Source organism: Coturnix japonica, chromosome 1, assembly GCF_054131305.1.
Source record: "Coturnix japonica strain WE chromosome 1, WE-NBRP24, whole genome shotgun sequence".
In the NCBI taxonomy this organism is placed as follows: domain Eukaryota; kingdom Metazoa; phylum Chordata; class Aves; order Galliformes; family Phasianidae; genus Coturnix; species Coturnix japonica.
The window spans coordinates 17785725-17810164 of NC_140663.1; the positions used below are offsets into that span (position 1 = coordinate 17785725).

The 24440-nt window shown below is 40.4% G+C and overlaps 2 protein-coding genes across 6 annotated transcripts in view; both read right to left on the minus strand.

Moving 5' to 3' along the window:
* On the minus strand, positions 1-20101 carry TUBGCP6 (tubulin gamma complex component 6). 3 transcript variants are annotated; one of them, XM_085518980.1, is made up of 26 exons: positions 19355-20101; positions 17789-17952; positions 16998-17208; positions 16343-16516; positions 15150-15271; positions 14752-14827; positions 14110-14219; positions 13564-13655; positions 13333-13472; positions 12392-12541; positions 11643-11724; positions 11471-11559; positions 10649-10764; positions 9934-10072; positions 9726-9842; positions 8185-9481; positions 7695-7756; positions 7233-7425; positions 6799-6967; positions 5345-5486; positions 4052-4246; positions 3766-3898; positions 3158-3371; positions 2022-2221; positions 1250-1412; positions 1-468 (listed from the first exon to the last, which is right to left on the minus strand). In XM_085518980.1, the coding sequence occupies exons 1-25, from the start codon at positions 20099-20101 to the stop codon at positions 1261-1263; spliced, it is 5286 nt and encodes a 1761-aa protein (XP_085375106.1). In that variant the 3' UTR covers positions 1-468; positions 1250-1260. The 3 variants fall into 3 exon arrangements, 2 of the variants coding, with proteins under 2 accessions (XP_085375106.1, XP_015708013.2); XM_015852527.3 differs by lacking the exon at positions 1250-1412; XR_014935579.1 differs by lacking the exons at positions 1250-1412; positions 5345-5486.
* The window catches only part of HDAC10 (histone deacetylase 10), a 16670-nt gene continuing 11914 nt past the window's right edge, over positions 19685-24440 (minus strand). Inside the window, exons 17-21 of one of the 3 annotated variants that reach the window (XM_085519154.1) lie at positions 23713-23766; positions 23178-23262; positions 22519-22704; positions 21933-22092; positions 19685-20166 (exon numbers count right to left, since the gene is read on the minus strand). In XM_085519154.1, the coding sequence (XP_085375280.1) occupies positions 20108-20166; positions 21933-22092; positions 22519-22704; positions 23178-23262; positions 23713-23766 (544 nt within the window). In that variant the 3' untranslated portion in view covers positions 19685-20107. Of the gene's footprint in view, positions 20167-21269; positions 21600-21932; positions 22093-22518; positions 22705-23177; positions 23263-23712; positions 23767-24440 lie in introns of those variants that run through there. The other 2 variants (XM_015852550.3, XR_014935645.1) reach the window with 2 other exon arrangements.

Consider the following 24440-nt stretch of genomic DNA (forward strand, 5'->3'; position numbering starts at 1 on the left):
TTTACAAAGTATCTTTTAATTTATTTCACATGTAGGTATTTACATGGGAGGGAATTCACAACACTGAAAATACAACATTTACACATTCACAGATATACAGGTTTGCACTCTCTCCTCTGTTAAGATGGGGCTCCACTACCTTTGTGATAGCAACAACATTGAGTCTCAGTAGGTGAAACAACAGGAAGCTGATACAGAGTGTGATGCATCTTAAAACCTACGTGGTGGTTATAGTCTTCAAGCTATCAGAGGGTGGGTTAGTTAATTGACAAAGATGCCTCTCGCATGGCATATGCATAAGCTTCTATAAGTTGCAAGCATATGAGTTGATCTGTCTCTGCTTTACCATGCTGACAGTGATTTTATGCTGCAAGGCTCAGTTATCCTTGTAGTAGTTATTAAAGTTGATTCGCAGTAGGAAGTCCTCCAGATGTGGCTGGTATCCTCTGTTTACAAGCTTTGTTACCACTGGGAGAAAAACAAAAAGGCAAAATAAGCTTCAACCAAGATTAATACTCTGAAGTCGATATCTGCATTTTAATTTAGGGGAAAGAAAGCAACAAAAGCAGCCTATTGTAGAAAGGTGAGGACAGTGGAAACAAGCGTGCAATTTTGTATGAGAAAGGTCCAATACCTCTCTGGAATTATAAAGGATTGCAGATTAGATACAAGTTCCGAGTGAAACTGTATTATGCTTTCCTCAGGCTGCTTTCACAACAAGGGGCTGTGCTCTTATCCTAACACCAACTGACCAGGAAACGTGGCTAGGCCTGCTGGTCACCTCTGAAGGAAGAAGCTCTGCTGAAGCTCTCATAAGTTATGTCCACGTGAGAGAGGAAAACAAAGAAACTCCTACAACAAACCCTTCAAGTTCCACAGATAAACAAACTGACTGACTTACTGATGTTATTGTTCTTCATATTCTTACTTAATAGAGTAAAAAAGGCAACAGAAACTCCCTGAGCTCTCCCATGCATTTACAGAAAGGGAATCAGCAAGCAGCAGTAACATGCAGGGAGGAAGGGAAGGTGGACAGTTAGTTAGAAGTCAGGGCCTGTGCCAAAGCCATTGAAGTCCAGACTACTTTGTATTGGCTTTCAATGGATACGGGATCAACACATTGTGAACGTCTTTCTTCTACAATACACAGTGACTGAAGGAACATGTGTAGATGAACGAGCACAGATTTGTTTTGTAGTGCTTAATAAGGAGGGTGGAAACAACTGGGTCACTCAGCAAATTTCCTTACGGAACGGTTTATTAATCTCTGTCCATGAAGCAACCATAGATCTCGTAGTATGGGCTTAGGTGGCTCCCAGAGGTGCTCTGACTTCCTGTAGCATTTGGAAGCAGCCATTCTAACTCATCCTGAAATATCTGTTTTTGGTCCTTTGACACCATTTTTGGATACCCTTAAAGAATAAAAAGGGCAACTCATTTCCCAAAGAATATAATCTGACTAGAAATTGCTCTAGAAAAACAGCTCAAAGGAGAACAGTTACGTTTCCATCAGGAACTTCAGGTCACATAGCAATGGTAGCATTCGGTTAGTACAGAAAGACAGATAAAGCTTTGAGTTCATTTCAGATATAACTATCTCTCATTGCTGCCAATAAAAAGTTCCAGAAGTCAATTGCAGAGAAAAGAAAAATAGAAGCACATAGAGAGCTAAATGCTACATCTTTATTTTGGAAATCAGCAAAGATTTATGTTCATTTTGGGGATATCTGTTAAGATTTCTTACATGGATGTTTTAATTAGAATCACTGAATGATTAAGGTTGAAAGACACTGCTAAGATGATCTGTTGTTTGCAGAACAAGATGATGCAGTTTCCATTTGAGAACACTCCATGTTCCAACACACAGTAAGTGCACACACATCTTCCTACTGTACTTAAGATACTCTTAGTTAAGATAGTTAAGATACTCTTAGGTGGTTGAGATACTCTTAACTATTTTTTCTAGTAGTCAGTTGAATGCTTTCTTCTACCACTGTCCCAGAACGCATGTGATCGCTTACCTTTGAATAAGAAGTGAGAGTAATACTTGAAAGTATTGTACGACTGCTGCATCAAACCAAAGTTGGGATGAACAGCCATTTGCTTCCCAGCATCAAAGCTCCATGACTGAGAGATCAGCTGGCTGCGGAACTTCAAGATGAGGCTGAAGATGCTGTGTATGATGTTCATCACTGGGGCAGCCTTCTCAGTCAACAGACCCCTAACAGAACAGTAATAATGTTTTAAATGTCATTATTTGTGTTATAGGAAGAAGAACGCAACAATGGGGCAACAGTCCTTCAGGTTTCCTCTTTAGTTGCTTTAAATGATAACAAAAAAAATCTGCAAGTCTGCAGTTGACTGTAATGGTGATTTTATAACTCCTTCCCATCTCTCTTCTATCTACTCACTATCATTCCAGTGTATACACTTTAAGAATCACAGAATCACCAAGGTTGGAAAAGACCTACAAGATCACCCAGTCCAACCATCCACCCATCACCAATTGTTCTCGCTAAACCATGTCCCTCAACACAACATCCAAACGTTCCTTGAACACCTCCACGGTCAGTGACTCCACCACCTCCCTGGGCAGCCCATTCCACTGCCTGACCATTCTGTCATCCAGGTGGATGGAGGCATCATGTCACATTTGTTCTCTCACAGCCTGGTCTTGTGTACCACACAGAATCAGGGGCATGCAAAATGTATAGAACAAGCATTTCACATTCTCGAGCCAGGACTGCTCATGAACACTACTCACACAGAATGAAAACAACACTCATTAACAGAGGCTATGACAAGGATGCACTGAAAAACAACTGTGCCAGAAGTGCCCTTCGTCTTCAGGCTGGAGCTGCCCAGCTCAAGGGGATCTGAGGCTCACAGAGGCAGAGTGGGAAGCAATTGCAGGGAACCTGGGAGAATAAGGAGATGGGTAGCAGAGGAAAGTATGGATCTTGCTATGTGCCACTATGTTAATTTCCCATCATAAGAATACTTCGACTCTAGGCACTTTCATGTGTAAGAATGACGTAGCAGTGTTTATGGTTAGGGAGATGCCAGCTCTGCACACATACACTGGGCCAAACAGATGGGTAGACTGGCAGACCCAATAACATAAATATCTGAAATAAATATAAACATGGTAGCTTGCCTGAAAATGGCTTTGTTGAGGTATTCAGCGTGTGTTCTGTGAATCTCTTCCAAATTGCCCACAGAAGACAGTTTGTTTCCAAATTCGCACCACGTAACATGAAGAATCTGATTAGCAATGTAACCTTGAATCACTTTCACAAAATGCTGCATTTCATGTTTATACAGCTGGAGCTGTCGAAACTGAACAGAATTTGATGCATGACTCACTAATGCTGAAAGGAAAAACAGAAATATATCATCAGTGGAATTCAGTGGGACCATTTTAACCAGGATTTATGAAGGAATGAACATTTCTATTATTAAAACCCATTTAAAATTCTACGGCAATTTCTTTATTGTGACTTTTGAAGCTTGACACGACTGCTTTAAGTCATGCATATCATCAATTGACAGTCTGAGACTGTGGAGTCTCCTTCTCTGGAGACATTCACGACCCTTCTGGACACCTACCTGTGCATCCGCTGCAGGGAGCCTGCTTTGCTGGGGGTTGGACTCAACCATCTTTAGGGGTCCCTCGCAACCCCTACAATTCTGTCATTCTGGGACGAGCACAAGGTGCTAAGCAGGTTTTTAACAGCACACCCTCCCCTCACTTGTTACACTTACCAGTGCGTTTTAAGTGAAACCACACATCCTTGAGAGTCCACACCATGTGCTTCAACTGAAGCAGAAAGGAGAAGATCTTGTTGTATTTATTCATGCAGCTCTCCGTTATGACAATATTCAGCGGCCAGTCAACCTAAAAGAAATAACTGAGCACTGATCATGCTGCATTTGTGTTTGAAACTACTATTTCAGAGACATATTCCATTATTAAGATGTCCATTCTACCACAGAGCACAAGAACCATGCTATACTTGCAGTACTTCTGCCTTCAGACATACTTTCTTACCTTGTACCTTAGCTCTAAGCAGCTCAGAGCGTCAGGTGCATTAGGCTTGAACACTTCTGGAAGGTACTTGAGGGCAAAAGACAGATTGGAAGCAAGCTGGGTGTCACCATGAAGACTGTACTGCAATGCTTTGTTTAGGATAGAATTAAGAACCAGCGGATTCAGCAGTTCACCAGGTGTCTGTCCTGATCCAAGCTATGGGAAAACGAAACTCTAATTACACATTATTAATTAAAAGAGTTGGTTCCTGCAAACAGGTGAATTAAAGCAAAATGGAGAAGCGGTGGCTGCCCTGCCCTGCCCCACCATTCTGACTGGAAGTTTTTACTTCTGCAGTAGGGATGCACAAAGAGGTTACAAAGAAACTTTTGAATAATTTATTGTCTACAGCATCAAGGTACTCTCACACACACACTGATTTCTTTTGATATGCGGGATTGAAGGTTGCTGTGGTTAAGGAGCTATTTAGCATCCCAGTTGCAGGAAATACAGCCTCCAGGCTTCAGAGGGGCAGAATGCCAGGGTCAGGGCTGGGCATTAGCTACCTGACTCCAGTCTGTCCATCTCACAGTGCAGCAGCCTCAGAGGCACACAAATCAAGCTATGCAAGGAGTAGAGTGCTTTTCCTAGTTGCACCAAAAGCATTCTTAAGGGGACAGACAAATGCATAATGTCCTACAGGTATGTTTCTCTACTGACAACCAGATACATGAGAGCTGCTCTGAAAGTAATATCTCCTATTTTATTATATTGGCCCATGATGTCACAAGAAGAACACAATCTCATCAGACAGTGCAGCACTCTCTTCAGATGTCCCCCCTCATGCTCTATAGGACATCCGAGGTAGGAGCTGTTATTTTACAATGCAGGCGTTTGCACTGGAGCTCAAGTGGCAACAGACTCTTCCAGCTTTGCTGCCAGGAGATGAGGGTAGGCAGAGAACAGCAGTTCTCACAAGAAAGAGTGAAATTCCTTTCCTTAATTGCTGATCTGCCACAGTTAGAAATCACTACTCTCCATGTACCAAATACCCAATTTCTGGGATTACGTGTAAGAAATATTACAGCCTTCCTTGGAATTTCCCTGGGTATGTGCATCCCTTCTCAGCAAAGACCTTCTTTTGCCTCAGTCCTTAGAAGCTTAACAGAGTTCCTCACTTCTTGACATGGCACAGACCGGAAAACAGCACAAGCTAGGATTCTGACTCACACCATTCCCTTATTTCTATCCAATTTCATTGACAAGTGTCAAGCTAAAACAAATAACCAAAGGCTAAGAAGACGCAGCACATACCTTCTCAAACAACAGGTCACTGAGTGACTGAGCAAACTCCCCATCTTCCATTAACAGGAAATGTCTCAGCGCTTCAAAATGCTTCTCTACATTCAGTTCCACAAAGTAGTAATCAACTATTGCTTTGTTCACGAGAGAAACACTACAAGAAAAACACAGAAAAGGCATTATTCTTACAAGGATCTCCTTAATGTTAACATTCATCTATGGCTACATTAGGTTAATGTTTCAGTACTTTGATATCCAAGACAGGAACGCATTCACATAAGTGAAAGAAAATGAGATAAAGCTTATGCTCAAAAATCTTTGCTCAGAATATGCCACAACTAAAACCCGCCACTCCAGTGAACTGGGGTTTGAACTGTACTGCAGAAGTACTTTAAGGCTGGCAACACCTACAACAGACTGCTCACCCTGTAGCAACATTTTATCAACAGTCTTCTGACTCATTTCCCTCACCTAAACAAACAGATCAAGGAGGACTCTTTCATTCCTGAGAACATCCAAGCTGGTAAAGCACTGACACCAGGCAATGAAGGCAAGTCTACAGTACAGTTTGTTGTTTAGTGCAAGTACTCAAGCCAGCTTTAAATAAAGTAATTTGTGTATTGGGGATAGACTAATTCTGCCAGAACACAGCTCAGGCATACACACTTTGCTTTGCTGCATACGTGCACCTGTATACACAACTCTGTAGACAATCTGGATGTTTAAAAATAATGAGATCTTTCTACCCTGAGCTTTAAAATATGGCACACACAGAGTCAATAAGAGGAAATCCAATTTTGCAAGAAAGATTCTAAAATAGAAGGAATTTCAACCTTCTGAATAACTATTTTCATGACAGAAGCTGAACTTTTACACATTAACAAACTTTTGTTTAACATACCATTGGATATACTAATAAAATAGCCCCACACACATGGGTTCCCTTAATACTCCAACAGCCACAAGAACAGACTCCAGTCAGTTTCAAATCAGCCTTTAAGACAATGGAGTTCCCATAGAGACATAAAACATATTCTGCTTATTATGCAAGAGCTTTCACACAATCAAAAGACTTTCTTTCTTTCCCCTCATCTTCTACCTACCAAATAAAGCACATATCTTGTAAATAATACACCTGTTTAAAAGAACAAGGAAACGAGTGGTGTGAAACACACTGCTGTGAAATCCAGGAATGTGAGAGCAAATTCTTCCCTTCGAGCCCCTGAACTGCAAACAGACCTTCAGTTTGATAATTTACACATAGAAATGTATGTGTATGTTGCTATTTACAATGTAAGTCTGAACTTTTTAGTTTGTAATAAACCAGCCACCAGACCACTTCTGGAAGCAAAAAAAAAGTGTAGACGCACACACCTATGTGCAACTCTTGTCTTGGAGCAGAACTAATGAAGAACATTACATGAACTGGTATAATACAAATTGCATTATATCTAATATGTACTCACTGAGATACCAGTGGAGCAGTAATAGAACGTTTCATCAGCACAGGCAGAGACAGGAGCTCACTCAGTTGTACGGCTGTTTCATCTGTTGCTGACTGTACCACGGGATCCACAGGGAAAGTGTATGATCTTGGTATCACGTGGTGCAAGAGGTGGGAAACTGGGAGCTCTGCTAAATTTAGAAATACACAAGACGTTGTGAGTTGCTGTACTTCAGCAATTGGATCATCTATTTCTGTTAACTTCTGCAAACCCCTCTACATCAGAAAACGAAGGCTTGTCCATGTGTCATTCTCATCTTTGTGCCTAGAAATATTTTGTTTAGCTACTGCAGTTGATATTATTGATAATTTACTGCAAATTCAGATACTTTTTCCAGCACTTGCTCAAGTTTGCTACACCTTCCTCTTCCTACGACTCCCAGCGGTTCTACTCACACATCAAATCGTAGCTATCTTGGTACTTTTCAATACAGTACTGATCCGATAATGCTTTCAAATAAGCTTGTTCTTTCTTCCAGGCATCTTCCTCTCCCCTTTCCTCATCCTTAGTTTTGGAAGCACTAGGTTCAGAAAATAAAGTTTCCTGAGGCACGGTATCCTTTGGAATTGCTTTTTCAGGTTCTTCTGCCTAAAAGAAAAAGCACAAACAAATTGCTCTTAGGACAGCTGCTGGTTTTGGCCATTCACACTCCATGTGTTCTTACAGGCAATTGACAAGTTGTTCCATTTGAAAGTAAGACAACTCATCAACTCTTTTTTGACATGTAAAAACAATACAGTATTACAGATTAGTAAATTAACACACCATCACAGTACCTTAAGTGCTACCTTAATCAACAGATCACTCCACTCTCTGATGGAACAGGAAGTCTTTTGCACTACCAGTTTGTTTCTTACCTGTAAGCTCCGTGATGAATCTGGAGAAGGGTCCTTGTCAACCTCATCTGCGACTACTACAACTACAAATAAATTAAAGACAGCAATTACTCAGACCTGGTTATAGCACTCAGTTCATACTTCAGATCTGTTCCCAAAGTTATTCAAAGCTTCCCTAAAGCTTATAGACTTCTGGCCCAGTACGAGTTCCTCCCCAAAGTCCAACACATGCAGTTTTGTGCATGTTCTCTACTCAAGATCACATGAGGTCCTGTTTCACAAAGTTTTCAGAACCCTTTTATTTTATTTTTTCCCTCAATTCTCTATTTCTTGTATATAGGAGAAAAGAATAAGAACAATTCTTAACTCTGAATTACTCTGGATTCTAAAAGCATTTTAAAACTTATATAAGGAATTAAGAAATAAGAAGCCATTTTGAACATAAACATTTACAGTAACTTTCAAGACCTCTTAAACAAATACTGACTGGATAAACTTTATTTTATTTTACCTTCTTGCTTCTCTTCTGCTGTATTTTCCTTTTTGTCATCTTTAGTGTCAGAAGAGACAGGATCAACGTCAGATGGCTGAGACTGTGGTGAAATACTTTCATTAGCTTGTGATGGTTTTGTTTCCTTTCTAATCCCTTCAAAAGGAGATAATTCTTCATTATACAGAAGTGTCTGAACAGTGGAATCAGATGAAGGACCTGAAATTGCTTTACGATGAGGTATGGGATCGTCCTCTGTAGATGGAGTCCATTCCCCTATTTGGATGCTTGACTGGGATGCATGACCAAACGGGCTCCAACGAAATTTCAGAGGCTGTGTATCTGAAACTAGCTCTCCAATTCTGATGTGTGACTGTGAAGAATGCCCATGGATGTTCCAACGAGGTCTAGCTGAGACAACCTCTGACACATTCTCACCGATCTTAATATTGGCATCAGATACATGACCATGGATGTTCCACCGAGGCCTTGCAGAAGCAACATTCGAAACATATTCACCAACCCTAATATTGGCTTCTGAAGCGTGTCCATGAATGCTCCACCTAGGTCTTGAGGGCTCAACCTCTGAAGCATATTCACCAATTTTAATATGAGCTTCAGAAACATGCCCGTGAATATTCCATCGGGGTCGAGTAGATTCAACTTCTGAAGTATAGCTGCTGATTTCAATATGGGAGTCTGAAGAATGCCCATAAGGACTTGAACGTGGCTGGCAAGTGTCTACTTCAGGCACATATTCTCCCACTCTAATGCTGGCATCAGATGCATGCCCATGGATGTTCCACCGAGGCCTTCTAGACTCCACATCAAATACATTTTCCCCAACTCTAATGTGCCCCTGCAAAGCAGCAGTTGGCCTGAGAACAGTACTAAAATCATACTCATTTTGCTGATGTAACAATGTATTACCTTCTCCTTTTGAGACAGGCTGATTTGCACTTATTTGAGAAGTCTCTGACAGATCTGAGTTAATACTTCTAAGTGCTTCATCTAACAGAAATCCTTGTAAGCTAATGGCAACAGGCTGCTCATCTTGTGGCTTTGGTAAGAAATCTTCTATGTTCACACTGGATTCAGGAGAGGAATCAGCATTGCATGGGGGACTGCACGTTTGCTCTGAACTCTGTACATTGCCTTCAGACTCTGCGGTTTTAGGCTGAAAAAGCTGATCAGCATTAGTATTTGCCAGCTGTGGCACAGTCAGTGGCTTGTCAGTAGATGCTACGAATTCCAGTCCAGATTCAGACTCTCTCCTGCCAACTCGTTCATTAGAATGCAAAGGTTTCACAGACAACACCTAAAAAGAAATAATTATTACACCGTATGACTAGTCACACAATCAAGCTTCTTAATAAGGCTTCATGTGGTTGCATGTAATACTTTAAATTTTCCAATTTTTCAGATGTATTACAGATACAGTGGTAACTACTCATGCTGCTGCTACAGCAAACCTTCTATTTGATGAACTGAACTATGAGATGAACTCCCCTTAAGGAAACTTGGAACACCTACCTGGAGTTCATGTAGGCAAATAAACTCACCTGTGAATGTGGATCTTCCACAGCAGTGTTTCTATCCAAAGCCAGCTGACACTGCTTATAAGGAATAATATCTAATTTTCTCCTATAGCTTCCATCTGGAAGTTTTTCAAGCATTTCCTGTAAGCAAAAATGACAAAACCAAAAGCCTTTAATGCATTAAATACTAGATTTTCTAAAGATCATTTATTTAAATCTTTTCAGAAAATACCTCAATACGTTTCTGATCTTCAAAGAGAAACTTAAGACGAGCTGTTTCCAACTTATGTCGCTGGATTTTCCATAAAGCTCTTTGTTCCCTACGGGCTGCATCATCAGAAAGTTTGCTATAATGGTCAATTAACTCTTGCCTGAACAAAAGTAAAAACAAAGCTGAGTTACAGATTTTCACAAAGTAATTTTTCCTCTTCCCTTCTGAAGAATTAGATCTTTCTGCATTTCAGAACTGAGCCAAATAACAAGTAGAGAAAATAGGACCGCAGTCTTAGTTAATATGTTCCTATAACTATGCTTAAGTACGTCACTCGTTTTTGTAACTATTTCTGGATATAAGGAAAGAAAATGAAATACCACTAGATACGTAACAAAAGCATGCCAAATAACTGATTATCCGTGCATATGCTATCTCCTTTTTATTTCTGCTTTGACATACATATGGCCATTTTTGCAGTGGGCTCACATTTTAATTGTAAGACTAACATTTTTACCCAAACTCTGATCAAAACAGAAAACAGCCTGTATAGAATGGGCACAAATCAGTTGATCCCAGGCTCCTAGACCACTACGCAATCCTACACTCATCCTACAGCTGCGAACATTACCCCTGTAGAGTAGTGTCTGAAACCTGCTAATGCCATAAACTGCAAAATAAAACATCTTTTCCTGAGGTCCTCAGGAGCTTTGGGAGACTACTGAGATAGACTTACCTTGCCTTTTTTTCTAGTTCCTCTTCCAAAGCTTTCAGTCTTTTTTCTCTTTCTCTGAGCTCTCGGGCATAGCTGAAATCATCCTCAATCTCCTCTTGCTTTATAGCAAGGCGACGCTGCATAAATATTTAAAACTTAAAAGCCACTCTCAATACTAACTGTGATGCACATATCTGCAACAAGTTCTCATCTGCATTTCAGGAATGTATCATCACAGAATCATAGAATGGCCTGGGTTGAAAAGGACCTCAAAGATCACCTAGTTTCAACCCCCCTGCTACGTGCAGGGTCACCAAACACCAGACCAGGCTGCCCAGAGCCACATCCAGCCTGGCCTTGAATGCCTCCAGGGATGGGGCATCCACAACCTCTATATATTAATTCATTCATGTTAATTCACAGCACAACCCCTATCATAGAATCATAGAATTACTCAGGTTGGAAATGACCTCAAAGATCACGAAGTCCAACCACAGCACCCTAACTCTAACAACCTTCTGCTAAATCATATCCCTGAGCACCACATCCAAATGGCTCTTAAACACATCCTGGGACGGTGACTCAACCACCTCCCTGGGGAGCCTATCCCAGTGTTTAACTACCCTTTCTGTAGAGAAGTGTTTCCTGAAACCAACTTAAACTTACCTTGGTGCAACTTGAGGCCATTTCCCCTTGTCCTGTCACTTGTCACCAGTGAGAAGTGACCTGCCCCACTCTCACTGTGAGCACTTTTCATTCAAATTCAGTACAATAAATCAAAATAACCTTTCAATTATTTATATGAGAAATACACTTCGCCTTTAGAAATAAACACAGAAATACCTCTTGGTCTTTTGCAAACTGCTCTTTCAACTTCTGAAACTGTTCACGTTTCTTTGCATCTAAAGCCATTCGTTCCGATTTCTGCCGATCTGTGTTACAATAAGGATACCATTATTTTACATTAACAAACCCAACAGAACACACAAACACACCAAACTCCATCACAACTCACCATTAATGGCTTTCAGTACTTTGCTCGCAGTCTCTCGAGCGTGAACAATTAATTCCTGCTTGGCTATTTCCATGCGCAAATCCTGGAAATATCGAACAACCACAAAAAAAAGGTGGAAATACTCCTGTTATTTTAGACTTGATAATACAGCTACATGAGGTTATTAATCCATGTAACCACACCATGACCATAGAATGGGTATTAAGCCACGATTACAGTAAGCAAAGAAGAATAAGACAATTAATGAAATTGTAAGTCTATAGGAAGTTAAAATGATTACTGAAAACTTGTTTGTACTGTGGACCTTATATCAGAACACACCAGTCCAGTATACAGACTACATTCATGCAATGTGTAAGACAGAACTACAAGTATTCTAACAAAACAATCAGCCATGCAAATTATTAAAGAGTATTATCTGATTCCTAATGAATTTCTTCCATTAGCCAAATAAGAATCTGAAATCTGTTCAGTGCTTTTCAGTAGCACGGCAAACCTTTGGCTGAAAAGAACTACGATGGAAGTCCAAATCTCCTTTAAAACATGAAAATGCTGACAAATAACAACACACTGCCTAATGTTTTAAATGCCGTATTTAAAGTCTGTTAAATGCACCAACAGGTCAAACAGCGACTGGACAATAAGAAAATTCTGATCATCAATGCAAATTCTGTTCAAGTTACAATTAAGACTAATTAAAAAAAAGAAATCAGTCAAGCAGTAAGTCCTCTACTCTTTCATTCATTTACCTTTTCCTCCTTGCTTATAGAACTGTACCGAGCAATTCTTTCCATCCGACCCACATACACTGCACAATCTCTCTCTATTTCTTTCAGCTCCTCAAGTGAAAAAATAACGGAAATCCGGGGTACGGGGATATCTGACCAACATATGTAATGCTGGAAAACAGAGAGAAATTTAAATCTAAATAACATTCTGAAAGTTGTAAACTGTATGATTGTGAATTCACAAGCCAGTACTACTGGCACAGCCGAGCCATAGTTTGAAAACAATTATCAGAGCAGTTCTAGGAGAACTAGCAGAGGGTCATTTTGTTTCAGATATCTGTTATGACCTGCATCTGACATGGAGCTGCCCAGCTCTTGCAAGACATGTCTGACTTTAAAAGACAGAGAATACTTCTTGCTTAAGAATGTCCTCAGACTTCAGACACTTCTGTGGTTGTTTCCCTGTCAGACATGCACAGATTAGTGTGAAGACACAAAGCAATTTAATCAGTTCCTCCTGCCAAGGACAACACTCATTCTGCAAAATAAGAATAAAAGGAACTATTCAAGCTCTTCTTGGAAAGGTAGTGGTAGAGCTGACATAGAAGAGCTATGGAGAACTCAGCCAATACTTAGCAACTAAGGTACATGGAGTGAAAAATGGAAGGCACTGGCTCAGAAGACTAAAAATTTCTGCTTTCAGCAGAAGGAAAATAAGAAATCTAACACATGCACTGTATACAATAAATCTGATGCTGTTAAAAATGCGTATTTCTGCAGCTGAGATATAAGCAAGTGGAGTGGATAATCAGTTCTTGAACAACTGACATTCATGCATTAGCCTCCTGCTTACACAACACCAGCTGTAAATAAAGGAGCTTGCTTGCCAAAAATATATCTAACCAACTCTGAAGGGACATGGTTTTCTCAATAAAATAGGAAAGAACCAAACCAATACTTACCCTGGGACAACACAATTTCAGCAGGTTTATGGTTTTCCCACATATATATACATCATTAGCAATATGTTTAAGAAATACAGGGACACAATCTTCCACTTCTTTTGAAATCAAGACGTAACCGTGAGTCCAGTAATGTTTATCTGCATACAAGAAAAAGAAGTATATATATTTAATTATTTCATTAACAGCACAGGCAGTGTAAAATAGAAACGCTCAGTATGCATACTGTACCTCTGAAACACAGATAATCCTCATTCACCTGGATCATAAACTCTCCATAAACATCCCTGAATACACCACTGTATACCCAATCATAGATAAATCTAAAAGAAATGTAATTAAACAATATTAATCATGAATCCTCTCACTGTCTCACCTTTACCACAACCAACCAACCAACCAGTATATCTTTAAACATCAAAGCACACAAGCCAGAGGAATAATAAAAGCATGCAATTGAATGCTATCACACTGATATTTAAGGTATACACAGGACTTTATCTCTACATTTTCCTCACAGATTGTTAAGATCAAAGATTGTCCTAGATAAAACAGTTTTTTTATTTCTGCATATAAATTTACTAAGGAAACATTAAACATCTCCAGAAACATTCCAGTTGCATCAAAAGAGTAGGGAGAGAGAAGCAAGAATCAGATGTAGAAGTCATCAGTTATTTAGCAGTTAGTGTAGTTGTTAGCAATTAGCAGTTACTCACTAGATCGCTAATTAAAAATTGCTTTTAAACACAACTGAGCAGAGAACAGTTACGGATGTACCTTGTGTATGGTTCACAACTTGTCTTTAACAAAGACAGAAGGACTGGATAATGCTCATTGCTACAGTTGTTGAGGGCTTCTTTGTACAGATATGAAAGCAATTTCACACCCTAAGAAATGAAAAATAATACAATGCTAGATGATGAAATCCACTACAACATTAATAGTACAAATTGATGAATATGCATATTTAGATCTGTTTCACTACACACAGAAGGCAGGATTCATCTTACTTTAGGTATCTGCTGTTAAGATCACTTTATCTGAGCTACCTTGTGAATGCCCCCTCCTCCCTGGAGACATTCAAGGCCAGACTGGATGAGGCTTTGAGCAACCTGGTCTAGAGGGAGGTGGGTTGGTCTATGGCAGGGATTTGGAACTAGATGATCATAAAGGGCTATGCCAACCCACACCATTCTATGACTCTAAGTTTCTAGTATCTCATTCTCACTTTATAATCACTGGAGAGTTGGATTAATTTCATTTGCTACAGACATCTCCTTTACAATGAGATGAAATGCACCTTAGAGGTCTGAGGTCATATCTCCGGTACAGACTCAATAAATCACGTATGATCCTGTCTATTTTTGAGAAATACTGTAATTGTAACTGAAAAACTTAAAACAGAAAATCTGTTATCACCGTAGGAAATGAAGCACCAGCTCCGCCACTGATCCCCAGGGCTGTTGTTCCTATGCCACAAAGTTCAGCCAGATATCTAAAAAACAGCATTAAAGCATATGTAAGAATTTCAGACAGAAGTCTCTGAAATCACAGTGAACTGGACTTTGCTATAGCTGAAATTCACACAACCCTATGGTATTATCTGAATAGCAGCAAGGATAACGAAGTAACTGAATGTAAAGACTTTACATGTTTTTCCAAGGGAACATAAAGAAATCTTAACATGAAAATGCTGGAAGAATACCAAAAGATTATGTAAGAATGGCTGCCTAATACTCTCCTGTTGTGTAAAGGAAAAAAACAGACTGTAGTTTGTGTTTTATGGAAAGCTTAAATATTTAATGTTATTCTCTTACCTCAACTGACGGCCCAGTTTCCTGAAGAGAAAGCTGATGGTCAGAAGACTTAAAGTAGGAGGAGTAGACAAAACACAGGCTCGGTAATACTGAAGATACTTCCTCAGACCACTTGTGAAAGCCTATTGTCAACAGAAAATATTTACAAAGCCTTACTGGTAAAGCTGTTAATAGTTACTTATATCTCACATCAGTTGAACCGGCATGAAAACGAGCCTTTAATAAAATAATCTGCATGTAAAAGTAAGAGGGGCTCGTGTAGGAAAGTAAGAATCCACATAACTTCAGGCATACGATTAACCAAATGACTCCTTCATACTCTTCCTACATGCTATGCACAAAACCTGCACCCAGGCACACAATGAGCATTTTGGTTCACCTTCCTTGAACTGCCCTTTTGAAGGCCTTCTGATTTTGTAACAGCTTCATTATGAACCCAGGGAAACCTGTTTCCTTACTTCCATTCCTAAACTAAAAAGAGGAAAAAAACTCCTATAAAACATCTATTTTTTGCAGCGTGACTAAGAATTAAATAAGACTTTTCTGTTCAATTTCTATTGACGTAACTGTAAATGAAATATTCAGGAGGCATATATTTTCATAACTAATCCTAAAAGAACTATATGCATTAGAAAGAGAAATGTACCTGGTATCATGCAGCTACACACAGTTCAGAAAAATATAAAGAGGGTTGACAAGTAAAATGTGCGCTTAATTCTGATCTAAGAAAAAGTTATTAAAGCTATTAAATAGCATGTTTCTCTATTTTAGTATCAATGTAATGTATGCAATGTTATATATATGCATACTGTATTAAGAAAGCTATTGTATTTTATTTATACGTGTTTTATATATATAAATGTTATACATTTTAACATATAAATGCTTCTAAATTCTGCCCCTTTAGATCTCAACAAAATCACGCAACAAATCACAGTTCAAGTAATGAAGAGCTTTCATTTGTTGCTTTGGGGCAGACAAACCCTAAGCACCCACAGCTCCAATTTAAACAGGGTTCCACGGTGTCACTGTCCCTTGCTGATCCAGGATACATAAATACACATATTTGTATTGAAAATACTTTGCAGTTCTGCAGAAGGCAGAAATTCCAGCCTTATATGAAATCAAAGTTGTGTTCTCTACCTAAAATAACTGGCCCATCAAATGTAAGTGATTTGACACAATGGTGCTACCTGAAACACAAGCCCTTTGCTGTACGAAGAATCTAAGACTGGCTGAAGGGAGAAGCGACTCAGCCGTGTGTAGTAGGTTCCATATTCCGCAACTTCTGAGAGCAGGTTGTGCATCGTCTCTGGCGAAGTTCCAGACACATAAACCCCCTCCTTTATTATAAATGTTTGAGCAGCCTAAAATGAAACAGGAGAGGAAAAAAATTAGGCTTCAAATATTACCCAGCTGCATTCTGATTTAAAACAGCAAACGTTTAGAGACAAATCTTCAGCATAGGTACTCTGGTAAATCATACTATATATGTAGGAAAATATAATAAGAGTATTAAATTGTAGCAAAACTTCAAAAGCGCATTTTCAAATATGTCAAAAAAGATTAATTATAACAATTTTTCATGAAAACCCAGCCTACAACATTATTCAAACTTCTGTTTTCTGTAATTAGCTCATTTTTGCTAATTATTTGGACAAATACTTGTTCCCTGCCTATAAGTCGTTATTGCAATGTACAGATGTGATGTTATTGCAATTAAGTCACACTCATCCTCTTAACACAACTGTGAGATCTCAAAATAAATCATGTATTGAAAAGAAGGTATCTAAGAAAAAAAAGAAAAAGCAAATGCAACTGAGAATTGCAGTTAAATACATTTCATACCTGGTTGAGTGAAAATGTAGTGGATACCACACCAATGAGGACATTCAAGACATCCTTCACCAGTTCAGGTTCCCTCATCAGCACAAGCTGTGGAAGCTGAAGTACGGTACTACTGAAAAGCTGCATTTCCCCCTCTCGGAGCTTGTAGAACTTGTCAAAAGCTTCTCTCCCAGCCTCAGTAAGGTACGGCTCCTCCTTCTTACCAGGTGGGCTGCCAGAGTAAACAAAATATTGGAAGGTGATTATGTGAGAAATAGATCTACCGCTTCCTAGCAGGGATTACCATCCCCTCCAAAACAAATCTCCCATCCAACTCTTCCAATCTGTTTGGAGTTCTAGCAGCATTTCTTACAGGAAAGCTTCCGGTATATGGTCTGCATTTGACTTTTAAGGGTTTAATTCTTCTAGCAATTTCTCTTCTGAATCTGAAAAGATGAAATCATGTTAGGTTGAAATAAACTGCATTGTGTACGTAGATATTAGCTAGGAAATGTTGCATTTCACATGATCAGAAAGTGTTGCCATAACTCCTTCAGTTTTTAGGTCTAAGATAATCTTTTCTTCCCATGAAACAGATGCAATCTAAAGGCTGGTTCGCTGAAATGGCATGATCTCAATCATTAATACATATATTGAATTCTACATATTAAATATGCATTAAATAGGAATACTGCATATTCCTATTGCATATTTAACTCCTATACTGAGGTCATTCAGAACTAAGATGAATTGCACCTTCATACATTCACATGTGAAGCACAGGAAGTTTGCCAATAACATCAGATACATACTATCCAATTCTTTCCCAGCATCTTCTTTTGCTTGGCCCATATGTAAGCACTGCATCCCACAGATCTATGTCTGGAGTCATGCTTGGCTCCGACTGAGAATCAGGAGTCAGATTGGATGCCGACTGGAATCCTTCATCTTCTGACTGGTCTATGCTTTGAGGAACCTGTCAGAGAGAGTTCAAGCTTTACATATGAAAACATTACTAGAGAAACATACGCTGATAAAGATTTTGCTATTATTTGTGATCAAGTGACTCAATACGACTCAGCCAGTGCCCACTCCTTTCATCTCTAAGTTTCTCCTTTAAACGTTCCTTCACTTGTTCCATTTCCAAAGGCACCAATGCCTAAATATAAAACAACAATCAATCACCGCTGAAATAATAACACTAAGTTTCTTAATGTTAAAACTGAAACTTACTCCTTTGTATGCATGCAGTTCTAAGGAGAATAAAATGGCACTGCTCAGAAAGTCTTTTAAGCAGATTATTAATGATAACTCTTACAATCTGTACAAATGTTGTTAACACTTTGTTCTCTGATGCTTATTCAGATGCAGAAAACCTGCAAGTGTCCAGGCACTGCGTGTGCCACACTGATCTCAGGAGTTGTACATGAAGAACGGCACCCAGGCTTAATAAGATGATGATATCCACACAAAAAACACAGCATGTTCTTCAACAAATCTCAAATCCCACAGTCTGATGGAGAGTACAGCACCTAGCAAGGAACATTTGCCTCCTCACAGTTAAGACTTACATCTGTACACGCACAGGGCTTTTTTACTGTCTGAATTCCAGTTTCAGTTAGGATGTTTAGTTAAGGAATTACAAGAGATATCCGTATGGTAAGTAGAGAGAACAGAGGAGGAGTAAAAAAAAAAAGAGAGTAAAAAACTTTCCAACAGTAACAAATGGAAAGATAGAAAGAAAAAAACCACAGGTGCATTTATCTAATAATACTAATCTAAGTATCTAATACTAATCATAGTATCTAAGAATACTATGTAGCAAAAATGAATATATTGGACAGTAGAAGATGCAGTATAAACTACACTGCAAAGGTAAAAGGACAGCAGGACACAGGAGGTTTGATGAAATATAATAGTTGAAAAAAATGGCTCAAGATACAAAAGTCACAAGGAAAATACACGTTGGGTCACGTAATCTGAAGAGCAAATCATGCACACTCTGGCAGGAAAGCTTATGCAGTCAGGAACGGTAACAAACAACCAACAATGCAAAGAAGTTCAATACACAAAGCAGGCAAAAAAAATGCAAGCAAAAGATTACTGGGGTGGAAAAGGCACATATATAGCTGATGGCTTAACTGCCCACAGCCTACAGGCAGCCACATGACTTCTTTATACAGTTCTAGGACAAGACCTACATCTTCATTATCATACATCTCTGCAGCACAAAAGGAACAAGGGATCCCTGCTCTAGCTTACATTCCAACACTGTTTCCATTGCACGTGAAATTACTACCTATGTCCCAACAAACAAGTTCAAAACACCATACTGAAAACATGCACAGACTCTGAGTCCAAAACAAATGATACCATACTTTAATTGCAAGTCCAGACAAATCTGCATTGTCAGGCACTGGCGGCAAATCCAACTTGATGTCCATGTCATAAGTACGGCTGTGGACAAGAGCACCAAAGAGCGAGACACGTGTTTCTCTCTCAAACTTGTCCCCAGCAGGATAGTTCTGTGAGAACAGCCCTATGGCAGGGAGTCCCGTCCCAGGGGCAGCCTCCATGATCTGAAGCGTCTTCTGAATTGAGTCATTGAACTGACATTCTTCATTTGTTATTAGAGACTGTATATCAGCTTCAAACACACTTACATCATAATAATCATAACCCTGATATTTGACATTTCTCCCGACGTATTTGTTGTTCAGAAAATAGTCTTTTTTTTGTGGTACAAGCTGTGGAGGACCTGTTCCAGCAAGCTGTACCAAGAGATCCAGGACAGCATTAACCTCAGTAAATGGCAAGCCCTCAGCTGCTTCCAGCTCCTCCACGAGACTCTCCAGCCTGTCTGCCTGAGCTCCTAGGCCACCGACTCTCAGGTTGAAAGACAACATCAAAATCTTGTTTTTAACTGGAAACCTGGAAATGTTCGATTGCAGCTTACGAGCTTCATCTTGAAAGAGGTTTATGAACAGAGTGTTATATGCAACCCTCTTCAGGTTTTGCTTAGCCTCCCTCTTGCTGATCTTCCGCCTTCCGAGGTGCACCTTCCATGGCAAACCCGTCAGGTGTGCCTCACACAGGTCATTGAACAGCTGTGTAATGCTCTCCATTTCTAGTCAAACCGTGAGGCTATAGCAATTAGCTTGACAGCGGGTCTCTGGTTTCATGTGAAGACCTGGAAAATATTAGAAAAAAGAGGAGAAAAAATATTAGAAAAAAGAGGAGATGCTCGTGATGTGATGTGACAAGCAGGTGAGCATGTTTTAACTGAACAAGGCAGCCTACAATCACAGAATAATTAAGGTGGAAACAGATCTCTAAGATTACCCAGTCCAATCATCTACATACCAGCAATACCGCCCACTAAACCAAGTACCTATGTATGACACCTACATGATTCTTGAACACCTCCAGAGACAGTGACTCCGTCACCTCCCTGAGCAACAAGTTCCAGTGCTGGACCACTCTCTGAGAGAAGAATTTTTCCCTAACATCCAACCTGAACTTCCTCTATCACAGTTTTAGGCCATTCCCTCTCATCTTATTGCTGTTACCCAGGAAAAGAGGCCAACCCTGATCTCGCTACAACCTCCTTTCAAGTAGTTGTAGAGGGCAATAAGGGCTCAGTGCCCTGAGCCTCCTCTCCTCCAGACTGAACATTTTATAGCGGTGTTTAACTCCAGAAGCCCGGTTTTGCAGAGAAGCCCGCCTGACCCAAGGCCTTTGGGAACAGTCCCAATCGAGCCCTCCAGCCGCCGCCCCAGCACAGCACAGCACAGCACCGCACAGCACAGCACAGCACAGCACCGCACCGCACCGCACCGCACCGCACAGCACAGCACAGCACAGCACCGCACAGCACAGCACAGCACCGCACCGCACAGCACAGCACCTACATGAGGGCGCAGCCCGCCATCCCCGTATGCACGCACCCCGCACATCCCGCGCACCTCCCCGCCCGTCGAGGAGCCCGGCCAGCCCCTGCAGCTCCCGCCCGGCCCCACCACAGCTCCGCTACCTGCGCGGCTCCCCCGGCGGCCGCCGCCCGCAGTTCGGGCCGCCCCTCCGCTCCCCCGCCTCAGCGCGGCCGCGGCTCCCGGCGCCGCAACGTCACGGGAATGCGACGAAGGCACCCGCGGCCTGAGCTGCTGCTCCGCCCCATCTGCCAGCACCGCCCCCTCAGCGCCTGTAGCGATCTGTGGTACAACACCCTACATCGGCCCGGCCGGCAGGAAAGACGAGGGGTCCCACAGCCACCAAACGCAGTTCTGCGAACAGTTGCTTAGTTCTTTTATTGACAATACAGTTTCGCCTTCTTAGTCATGTCTTAATAAATGCAATCTACATCTCATGGCTCGCTGAGGGCAGCAAAACAGAACGAGTTGGATCCTCCCTGGGAAGAGAAGACCGTGGACACGGAGTTGTCCGAAAACAGTCCTAAAAATAGGACTATGAGGACTGATTTAATTCATCAGAGCGTGTGTAGTTGACCCCGATACCAACAGCAGTAGGAGTACGGTCTGATGGATACGTGTAATTGTTTGAAAGTGGAAGGTTACGTGTTGAAGGCAGTGACACCAAAGCAGTTCCTTTAAATTCCATCGTTCACTGAAAACACCAGCAAGATAAAGTTATGAATCAAGCTCACTCCCAAGTCCATAAGAACAGTTTTGTGCACACCTCCCTAACCATTACCTAAACTCACAGTATTATGTAGCTTTATTTCAGGATAATTGATATACATTTTTGGAGCAATGATAGGCAGAGTTCCCGAAGTGCATATTTACACTGTGCTATGAAACGCGGCACTTTCAGGCTTGAGAGGCAGAATCAAGGCCATGCAAGTTTCATACTGCTCACATTACGCTGACAGAGAATCCAGCTGTATTTTATCATCTTTCTAAGAACATATTATGGTAATAAGAACCAGACATTACTTACCTGAGCACTGAAGCATTTTCCAGTCCTGCTGAAGCTGCTTTCTTAATGTTTTTATTTGATTTACTTTTTCTTGGGTAGGAGGCACATGAACTCCAAAGTGAGGCATAGAAGCACCTGCAAGTGTTTTGGCTACACTTTGCATTAGATTTATGTCTGTGTCCTAAATAAGAAGAAAAAGAAAAATCTAGAGTGGGCTGCTTTCAATCACGCTAGATGGGAAGAGGTCATGAAATATCATCAGTCAGGACACAACTCTAAGCTGCACATTCCATATGGAAAGCAAAGCCAGTCACCAAGCTGCGGCAAAACTGTCAGATCATCATCTGCTACGCAAAAGCACAACCATGAGCTCAGGCCTTGCATTCATGCCTTAGCTCCTCAGTCATGCAGGCTGCCTACAGCTCAGTCTGTGCCTGTCTGCTTTCATTCCCAGGCCAGACAGAAACCTGGGCTACTTATGTCAGCAGCTCAGAGGTTCCAAAGACAGTATAATAAACACAGTCGGAATACAGCAGCTCAGAGCAGTTCACACCAAACATGCTACTGCTTGATTTGGGTTCTGTCCTAGGTGTTGTAAACTTCTTACCTCGATCACTGCAAGTATTTGAGATTCTGCAAGTCCTTGCAGCAAACCAAAAAGGAGAGAAATCCCACTTATTCCAAGGCTCCTGTTTGGTCCAATAGCTATTACTATCAAGTTGGGTTGGTAACTATATGCTATGGGAAGAATGAATCCAAGTACAGCAGAATAGAAGTCATTCCTGTCAGCATCCTTTAACAGCAATGAAAAGCAATTTAGAACAAACATAAAGCTGAAAATGGGTAGGAAAAAAAGGCAAAAAAAACCCCAAGCCCAACATAATGTGAGATTCAAAAAGCTTTCTGCTGACATTAGAAACAGAACACTGATCTATTTTCACAGCAGTTTTTATATTTAACCTGCTGCTTCGTTCAACTGGTTATTTATATTTTCCTTAGCATCTCTGCACTGCAACTCTGCCTTCTTCAACACAAAATACAATGGCCACTGCAGCCTTACTCAAACTATGTACTCTAATTCACACCAGAGGTCTGTGAAGGAGCAGCACTATTGAGAGGGCAAAGAAAGAAACCTTTTGTGAAGTCCCAATTGCAGTGAGAGGTGTAATTCTCAGTGATATTTTATGAATTTATAAATGTATTCTATTCAGTTTATTAAGAAAACAAACTGTTTATCTTAGGCTGTTTCCACAAAGTGCACCTTACCTCTTTCCAGTTTAGCACAATATAGTGTTTAGAGCTGCTCTTTCCAGGCTGTTTGTCCTTGCAAACATGTACGACAAGTACTTTTCTGTAATTGAAACCCACATCCAAGTATTTCACCAACAGCTTCCAATGAGACAAAAAGTTCTGCTCTATCCATGGTTTCAATGACATATACTTCCTTCCCTATCTTGTCTTACCATTTTAATATTGCCTTTTAAATGCTTGCTTTCTTTATTATTTTGTATATTCGAACATTGTATTTTCAACCTTAAATTTTCAGTAATATTCCAAATTTCAATTGATACAGAAGGATTATACTTCACACCAACCACTCCACTAATGAGGCAGAATTTAGAAATAGAAGGTTGTTTTACCAATACACATTTTGGTTTGCTCTGTATTTTGTTTCAGGTTAAACCTGGTGAAAAAAAAATCAATTCACAACTGATTTCTCAGCACAGATTTCATCAATGGGCACATTAGGAACATTTATCATCCCTGGGATTTGATTTCCTAAATTAAAAAGAAGCCTCACCCATCTTCTGTGTTCGGAATGATATGCATGTCTCCAACAAAGATGCAAAGCACTCTGCAGAACACAAAGGAAAATCGTGTATACAATGATTTGTATCTGCAAGTAATTATTTTCAATTACTGCAATTTGTTTAAAGAGTCTCTGAATTTGGTCCATCAGAAGTATAAAGAAATGTAGGTACTGGAATAGACTCCCCAGGGAGGTGGTTGAATCGCCATCCTTGGTTGTGTTTAAGAGCCGTTTGGATGTGGTACTTAGGGATATGATTTAGTGTAGGGTTGTTAGAGTTAGGGTACTATGGTTAGGCTGTGATTGGACTCTATGATCTTCAAGGCCTTTTCCAACCTGGGTAATTCTATGATTCTATGTCTAACAGCTCAAGGGAACTCTCCTCTCCCACTACTCTGGGGGAAACTAAGCCAAGAAAATGCCCTTAGGTCAAAGGCAGACAAAATCAGGCACAGAAAATCCAAGCTTGTACAGCATTGATCCCTACAGGTGTTCTGCCTCTGGCAAGGCAAAAAGATTTTGTCATATGAAATACTGCCTTTACTGCAAACGTGTTGAGGGACATAGTTTAGTGGGAGCTATTAGTAATAGGTGAACGGTTGGACTGGATGATCTTTTAGGTCTTTTCCAACCTTGGTGATTCTATGATTCTAAATTGGAAAAGCTATGAACGTTTGTTTTAACATGAAGCCTTTCAACTTGACATATTTTATCCACTT

What these genes read in the sequence shown, in the direction of transcription:
- TUBGCP6 (XM_085518980.1), bottom strand. Translation starts at nt 20,101, where the DNA reads ATGGAGAGCATTACACAGCTGTTCAATGACCTGTGTGAGGCACACCTG. An exon ending in CTATAAGCAAGGAGGAAAAG is followed by an intron (nt 11,725 to 12,391) that starts GTAAATGAATGA and finishes CGATATTTCCAG; the next exon opens with GATTTGCGCATGGAAATAGC. An exon ending in TGGAAGATCCACATTCACAG is followed by an intron (nt 9,482 to 9,725) that starts GTGAGTTTATTT and finishes ATTTCTTTTTAG; the next exon opens with GTGTTGTCTGTGAAACCTTT.